This window comes from Fundulus heteroclitus, chromosome 23 (genome assembly GCF_011125445.2).
Source record: "Fundulus heteroclitus isolate FHET01 chromosome 23, MU-UCD_Fhet_4.1, whole genome shotgun sequence".
NCBI lineage: Eukaryota > Metazoa > Chordata > Actinopteri > Cyprinodontiformes > Fundulidae > Fundulus > Fundulus heteroclitus.
The window spans coordinates 28,132,107-28,140,822 of record NC_046383.1 but is presented as its reverse complement, the minus strand read 5'-3'; the positions used below and the strand labels follow the sequence as shown (position 1 = coordinate 28,140,822).

The following is an 8,716-nucleotide window of genomic DNA, read 5'->3' as shown; positions in this document are numbered from 1 at the left end:
AGATGAAAACCCCTTTGAGATCAAGATCCCATTTGCAAGGGGGACCTGGTTTCATTGTGTTAAGTGAAAATGTTTATGATGTGCCCCTTTTTCTTCAATGGAAGTAGGGTAGATTGTCGGGCTGTGGGATGCCCTCACATGGAAGTGCGATGCAAATTATCAAATGTGAAGGGAAGAGGGAGTGAAAGAAGCAGCAGCTGAGGAGAAATGAGCTGCTGAGGAGAGTAAAGTGGAAGAGGGATGAGGAATGGGAGATGGAGGGAGGGGTGTATCCACATAGGGCTCAGTAGGCAGACGCATGCGGCTGTAAAGAGAGGTGGTGGGAGTTGCACAAACGCTAAAACAACCAGCCGCGGCTCGCGCGTCAGGATACGGGAGGCAGCTGTGATTTCCTGAAGAAATGCTGGGATTAAATTGGAAATAACTGAGAGGGGAGAACGCTCTTAGCGCTGGGTAACTTGTGGGATATAGAGAGGTAGGAGACTAGAGTGGAAACAAAGGATAAAGCTGCAGAGGAGGTAGAGAGGAAGAAGAAAAGCCACAGGATAAGGTGGGCAAACATCAGAGCAGGTAAGGAAAACTTCTAAATGAGAAATAAAGCTGTATTGATATTTTTTTTTTTAAAGGATGAAACATGAAGATACCTAATAATTTGGAGGCGCATGGCCAACAAATTGTAGGATAATATAGCAATGCAGTTTGAACATTAGTCTTGATGGAAAGACCTAATCAAGATTTAAAAAAAACAACACACAAAATAAGGAAGTTTACGCTAATTCCTTCTGATTTCTATCACCCTTAAAGCTTAAATCTGGCCAACGACGACAACGATCACTTGTTTCCGTGTGTGCATGGTCAATTAGCACATTTGCACAATGCAACTTATCCATAAAATGTTTGCCTTGGGTACAGAAACACAAAGACACGCGTGACGGATTTGCACAATTTTGAAAGAAAAAAAAACAGCAGGACGTGAGAGTCCTGAATTCTATTAGTGGCAGCCAGATTAATCTGCAGGGGGGGGGGGGGGGGGGGGGGGGCTTTCCAAGCAGTGACAACAAAGGACTCCTCAGTGAGTTAGTGGTGTGATTAGTTATCGGCAAGGCTGTGAATAAGCCATGAGGATGTGACAGCATAAATCTCCAGACCACAGTGCATTCTTTCATGTAGAAACAGAAACTAAAGCACATAATTGTACACACGGACTCATATCCTGACCTTCTCTGAGATCTACGTGTTATTAAGTGTGCAAATGAGTGTGTGGCAGCAAAGGGGAGCAGCTACTGACACGTTAATGTTGGCCCGGAGGTTGGGATCGATACGAGATTCCTGCTTATTTGAAGGCGGGGGCCAGGCTCTGTTTCATAAGCTCAGAGGGATCAGGATGGCTCTTGTGCTGCAGATTTCCCCCGAGGTGCACGTCCACATCCCTGTCAGACGCTGCCATCCAATGGCGAAGCTCTGCGATCCTGCGCGGAGGAGAAAGGCCAGGGATGTTACACTCCCGTCACCAGACACGGCGGTGGCTCCATCATGCCGTGGGGATGCTTCAGAAGGGAAACGGATGAAATTGTGGCAAAAAACTGGTTCTACAAAGTACTGACTCAGGGGTGCTGAAACGAAATGAATGGCAAACCTTTCAGATTTTCGTCTGTCTTTTGTTTTTCCTCCCTCTTCCTGATTACTGACTGTTTTATGTTGATCTAGCACTGAAGCTCCAAGTCAAATACTTTGACATTTGTGGTTGGGACACGATATGAAAGCCTTTCTATGGCACATTAGAAAGAGGATTGTGTGTTTATGCTTTCTCTCTTTTTTTTAACTTTATCCGAGCAGCGCTGTCGACCTCTGCCTGCGGTGAAGCGATGACTGTCCAGCTGAGCGAGCTTCTCTTCATCTACCTCACCATCACGCAGGGGTGAGTGAAAGGAGGTCGGCGATTAAACCCAGATTTATCCTCCATTTCTCATTCCTTTTCCTTACTTTTATCAGCGGCTGTACGTTCCCCAACAACCACTGGGGTGAATGGAACGACTCTCAGCTCCAGCCCACCATCCAGAGACTCATGAAGGGATACAACCGCTACCTTAGACCCAATTTCAACGGTAACTAATTGACAGAGTATGCTTTCAAATTTTTACCGGCAGGGTAATTGCTTTTTTTTTAGTGTCTACTGAATGGAATCTGACCAAATGCCTTGTCTTTGTTGACAACAGAAGGTCCCGTGGAAATTGGTATGAGTCTAGATATCGCCAGCATTGATGCCATCTCTGAAATAAACATGGTATACCCAACTCCCTGTCCTCCGTCTTGTATAATCGGGATGAATGAGTGAAGTGGTGGAAACAAAAGCAAACTAAAGCCCCATTGATGCGACTCTTCCAGGACTACACAGCAACCATTTTCCTCCGTCAGCGGTGGCGCGATTCCAGGCTGGTGTTTCCCGGCAACGAGAGCGTGAGTGTGGACGGCCGGCTGGTGTCGCTGCTCTGGATCCCGGACACCTTTATCCCGGACTCTAAGCGCTCCTTCCTGCACGATGTGACAGTGGAGAACCGTCTCATACGAATATTCAGCAACGGCACCGTGCTTTACGCCCTACGGTACGTTGCTCCTTTTCTCATTCCCAGGGATCCGTTGTAATCAGCCATGTTGTCCTCGGGTTCTAGGAAGGAATCAGTGATGCATCATCATCATCCAGTCACGTAACTAAAGGGAGTGACACTTGATTTCCGGATGCTTTGTATCCCTCGAACCGTTTTGATTTGTCATGTCCACTGCGTCTACGAAAATGCGTCTTGACATTCAAACCTGTTTCGTCATCCTGCCACAGAAGCATATTTTGACTCTGAAGCTTAATTGAAGAAGGAAAGAGCCGCTTTGCTCTACGGTTAGATTCATCCCTCCTCTGGCCAAATTAAGGCAGACACTGATTCATGAACGTGTCCACATGGATGGTGGCAACTCAATTTGAACGTGAGTCAGGAGGCTGCCCTCATTTATGCAGGATGACAATGAACTGGGTCACTTTAAGATCTTTAATCTTTAAGATCACAGATTATCACTGGAGTTTAACAAGTGGGAGAGTTAAAGATGAATTATGCATCAGATAGCAAACCTTTGATGCTGAGGCATCAAATATGCCTCTCTGTTCCATGTGTTGTTGCTCAGATAGCTCTTTGCTTTCACCAGTCACTTGTTACCAATCATTTGTTCATGCAGGTAGACTACGTAGTAGCACTGGACGCAATTAGTTGCAATGGATATTATTTACAAGTACAGGGGCAAGAGGGTTAAATACGTCCATGCCAGCCTTTTCCGATTCAACACATTTTATGTGTGATTTTTTTTTTTTTTTTTTTAATTTTTGTTGGTCAGCGGTAATGGAGCTTAATACAGGACTATCATAGACGAAGCCCCGTTTAGATGAAGCAGCAGACCAGAAATTGGAGCTAAGGTTCATATTCAACCTGGATATCAGCCCAGATCATAGAATCAGAGCTAACGTGAAATAGTTTCGATCAAGAAAAACAAAATCCATATCTTTGGATCCAAATGAGCGTCTGTGAGAGGACTACACGATTGATATTCATAGAATGTTCCACGTTCAGTTAAACTGAGCCTGAGCTATTTTGTAAAGAAGAATGGGTAAAGTTTCAGTCTCTAGATGCGCCAAGCTGGTAGAGACATGTCCATAAAGACCTCCGGCAGTAAATATGGAGAAAAGGTTGATGTAAGAAGTGTTGATTTATGTGGGTAAAAGCCAAAGAAAAGCTGAAAACCAGGTACATGGCACGCTTTTCAGACTGTAGCCTTATTTTTAATACTTTATTTGCAACACATGGTGGCAGCAACATAAACAATGATTGAACTAGATCATGTGATGTTATTGGAGAACTTCAAATCCCATTTGTATCATTAAGGGATGGACAAAAAAAAGTGAAGACGACATGGGTAAATGGGCTGCGGTCCCGGCGCTCACATGACTATTCCAGAAACAAACTGTATTTACAACAGAGGTCCTTTTCCATGGGACATTGTGACATTATTTACATATTTATAATCAGCAAACATAACCAAAGGGGCAGAGAAATGATCATGGTCTCATCCCAACCCTTGTCTCACGCTATGATAGCTTCACCTAGCTTACCTCACCTGCCAATAGTTACAGCTCATGTTTTGTTTTTATTTTTCAGTGACAAAATGCATATTTCCATTACAAATACACAAAAGCAATAAAAAAAAGTTAACTAATAAAAGAGCAGAAGCAAAAGCTTATATGCCCAACTCTAAAATTTGCAGTACTTTGCAAGATGCCTTTGATATTAAAGAAAACAAAACACTAAGAGAAAAAAAAGTTAAAAAAAGAAAAAGTCATGTTTGACCTTCTTTCAAAATAAATATTCATTGGGTCATATAACTGGGTAATATATATTCTAACATTTTCTTTTTAAATAGACAAAAATGAATTATACATTTTCATATTTATGCTAACATAATTCCATAGCTGAGCTCCAAGAACAGACAGACATTTCTGTTTTAACACCTTTTTAGCTTTTGGCACAATGAACTCAGTCATCTTTTAGGTTGTATTGTGTTTTGCAGTACAGTAATATTTCTGAATACGCTATAGCAAGGTCTTTAATTTAGCTGTAAACGTTATTTGGATTATTTGATAATAAGTAATATCTGTACATTTTATAACTTTAGATTTTAAAAATAATGTATTTGTGTGATCCAGGTCCCCTGCCTTATAAGACACATGACTCATTTTTGTAATAAAACTATAACATTGGACATTGTTTTAAAGTGGTCCCCCACAGTTCTACATAATATGTCATATACGTAAGGATCAGGGTACAATAAGTTGTAAACAAAGCGTGGTAAGTAAAGCAAATAATCTGTTTTGTACAAAATACTGAGTATTTTTGAAATATTTACCTTTATGTAGTTGATATGCTGTCTCCATATTAGCCAGCTATGAACTATGATCCATACAAACTTTGTGTCAAAAACTCTCTCAATGTCAGTACATTGTTCATTGTGACTCAGGGGGAAAAGGGTTCTTTATTCTTACTATTCATTTGTTACATCAAAAATAGTTTCTGACACGTTCACTTTGAAAACCCGACAGCATCACGGCTACGATTGCCTGCAACATGGATCTGACCAAATACCCCATGGACAAACAGGTGTGCACCCTGCAGCTGGAGAGCTGTGAGTACTTCCCCTTCACAGACCCTCCATCAAGTGTGTGATTGGCCAGAGATCATCATCTTCCTTCCATTATCTCCGTCGTTTTTTTTTTTTTTCATATCTTTATCATCGTCATCAATGCAGTGAGTCTCAAACTGTATGGGCTTTCGGTTGCTGGGCAGATTTGAGGCTACAACTGGTAATAAAAGTATGTGTGCTTCATTGTCAGGGGGCTATAACATACAGGACGTAGTGTTCTACTGGACAAGAGGCAATGATTCCGTGAAGGGTTTGGACACCCTGCGGCTGGCTCAGTACAGCGTGGAGAGCTACTATACCTCCGTGTCGGAGGCCGTGTACGAAACAGGTAGAGCCATGCGAAGCAGCGACGTTGTGCATCATGAACGTAATCAATCATCTTCATGTGCTTAGAGAGCTTTGTTGTTTTCTGTCGCTACACAGGTCATTACCCCAAGCTGGTGCTGCATTTCTCCCTCCGCAGAAATGTCTTGTTCTTTATCTTGGAGACATATGTTCCCTCCACTCTGCTCGTGGTTCTCTCCTGGGTGTCTTTCTGGATAAGCCAGTCGTCCGTGCCGGCTCGAACGTGCATTGGTCAGTATTTTGACTTCATTATGATTCTGGGACACCATGCACCGGCCAGAGACCAGCTCGTTTCTAATTATGTACAAATTAAAATGAGAACTTTTGTTGTGTTGCATGAAAAGAACCATGCACGACTGAAAAACCTGGCGACATTTTGCTTGCATGATGAGTTTGTGCAAGTATTTACTCACCAAATTAAAAGTTAAATATGTGCTGGTCTGCAGTAATTGTGTCTTTTAAAGTCTTCTGCTTTGAAGCACTGCGACGTTGTTGTCCGGTCCCCATGCAATTTTGCTCCGGCCTTATTACAGTCAATTGGTTGTGCTGGCGAGAAGCAATATCATAGTCTTTGAAACAGCTCAAAATGAAACAACTCAAAACCAAGAAATGCTATGAATAACCACAGATTGCCCTGTGATGGACCCGCGACATGTCCAGGTCATACTCCGCCTCCCGCCACACACCACACCACCCACACGTGGCTGCATGGACAGGGTGGTATAGACAGTGAACGAATGGATGGATTAAAGATTTACACTTTTTTTAAAAGAACAATGCCAGTCTTCTATCTGCTTTCTTCACCAAACAGCATCGTTGATGCTATGCTGCTGCAGAATCAGTCTGCCTGATTCACAGGAAGCACAGGAAAGTATGTATTCAATGCCACTGCCCAAACAGCCTGAAGTTCAATCTAAAACTCTTGGTGCATTGATTGGGGACAGACGAGTTGCAGTTGATGAGGTGGATCCATACTGCGGGAAGCTTCAATCATTATAATTTTGTCGAGTAACAAACTGGCGAAGAAAACAATCCTAACAACATTTTTTCTCAAAATGTTTAATATTCGCTAACCACCTAAAGATATGGAATTCCCAAAAGGCTTTTGTTTGTCCTGAAATGTGTTTGTGATACCAGGAAAGGATGTTTCTACCCTGGTTATTCATCTATAGAACAGACAGACACTTTGGTTTTTGCTTTATTCTGTTATATTTTTATTTGTTGCTGTTCTTTTGCCTTCTGCATCTCTCATATTTTTTCCATTGTTGTAAAAACTATTTAAAAATGCAATAAATTAAAAGTTGTTTGGACGCATCGGCTGCTAACATTTCCCAATCGACTACTTTGACTACAGTTCACGGAAAGGAATAGCTTTAGAATTTAGAGTCTTATACTTGCTGAAAGTAAAAGCAGAAGTCTGAACTATATTAAGAAATCCTAGTCCATATGTGTGGATTGTTAAAATCTTCTTCAACAGTGCAAACAACAGAACAGGAAGGATAGCGTGAGCTGGCTCTGAACTAGGCAGTAATGGCTCCGTGTAAGCACAGCACTGCTGACCGGATCTTGTTAGCTGAGTCCGAGGCACCAAACATAGAAGTGCTCATCAAAAGCACACATGCAGATCTGGCTGGTTGGAGCAGCAGCAGAAATGGATTGAAGATTTGTCAGCTGGGCAGTGTAGTTCATTACTTTGAATGAAAAAAAAAAAGTGTGCTCCCGATTTAAAAACAAATTGCACATTTAATAGAACTTCTAGAGCCAAAGTCGTTGCTTTATCATCGATAGAGGCTGTTAAAAACAAAAAAGCACCTGGAAACAGAGAATGTTCTATTCTTGTTAAACCCAATGGCCTGCGGATTGACTGAACTGCTATTCTACTCAAAACCACACCTTGATTGTCTCTGCAGGGGTGACGACCGTCTTGACCATGACCACTCTCATGATGGGTGCCCGCACATCCCTGCCCAACGCGAACTGCTTCATAAAGGCCATAGATGTTTACCTGGGCATCTGTTTCACCTTCATCTTCGGTGCACTGCTGGAATATGCTTGCGCTCATTTTTACACAATGCAGCATCAAACCATAGTGGATTTACACAGGGTAAGAAACACGCACCAGAACGTGAGACTCTGTGTCATAGACATTGAAAAGCTTCCAATCATCAATGCATGAATGTTTGTGTGTCCATCAGGAGCTTTTGAGGGAGTTTGCCGAGTCTAACGGAAATGGCGTGGTCCCGATTGTCAGCTCCAGCCAACCCACCCAGTCCGTGGATGTGGGCTCCACCGCAGAGGAGCCGACCGAGGGGCCGGCGAACAGCGACGTTAAGAACCACGCCGCATCAACAGAAAAAGCGCCGAGTCAGGGCTGCGGCTTGTCATCCGTGAAAGATGCCTCGCGCAGAGCCGCCGCGGTCTTCGTCGTGGAGAACCCACACAACATCGACAGCCATGCCCGCACCGTTTTCCCTGCAGCGTTTCTCTTTGTCAACATCCTGTACTGGCTCTATTATCTCTTCCTCTGAGTGCCGATCACATTTCATTCCACCGTTCCTACCTCCTCATTGTTGGTGTCAGCACCAGTTGCCAGTGGCTGGACCTGGATATATATATATGATAAAACATATTTTGTAGCACGCAGAAATAAACTGTTTTAGGGAAACGCATAGACGAGAGGCAGTCAGTCAGGACTGTGCTCTCTGCTGAAAAATGGCGTTAATCATGTTAACTGCTCTTCCAGTGTTAGTATAGAGGGATGGGATGACAAATATAATTTCTTTTGTCTGTGCCTTCTAAAGAATTCATACTCACTGAATTTTTCCACATCTGAGGTTACAATCACAAACCTCAATGCGTTTTAGTGCGTTTCAAAATAAGTGCATATCTGAGAAGTGGGGGAAACATAGATACTTTTTAATTTTTTTTTTTGCCAAAACAGATTGGATGAAGAGCTCCATCTTTTTTTCTTTCTTGACAACCGTCTTTATCTTTGCGCTCCATAATAAATGTATGACTTTGTGTTGGTCTGTGACATACACTCCTGCATTGATGTTTGTGAATGGACTGACAAAACAGAGTAAAGTTCAAGGGGTATGAATCCTTTTACAAGGCACCGCAACGGCAGGCTGCTGTA

General features: G+C 42.7%; 1 protein-coding gene across 1 annotated transcript; it reads left to right on the top strand.

Moving 5' to 3' along the window:
• The first annotated feature begins 240 nt into the window (after positions 1-240).
• Positions 241-8,451, top strand: gabrp (gamma-aminobutyric acid type A receptor subunit pi). Its single transcript, XM_012851776.3, has 10 exons — positions 241-570; positions 1,837-1,918; positions 1,993-2,105; positions 2,217-2,284; positions 2,386-2,603; positions 5,135-5,217; positions 5,426-5,563; positions 5,659-5,811; positions 7,491-7,684; positions 7,776-8,451. The coding sequence occupies exons 2-10, from the start codon at positions 1,866-1,868 to the stop codon at positions 8,106-8,108; spliced, it is 1,353 nt and encodes a 450-aa protein (XP_012707230.1). The 5' UTR covers positions 241-570; positions 1,837-1,865; the 3' UTR covers positions 8,109-8,451.
• Positions 8,452-8,716: the final 265 nt, after the last annotated feature.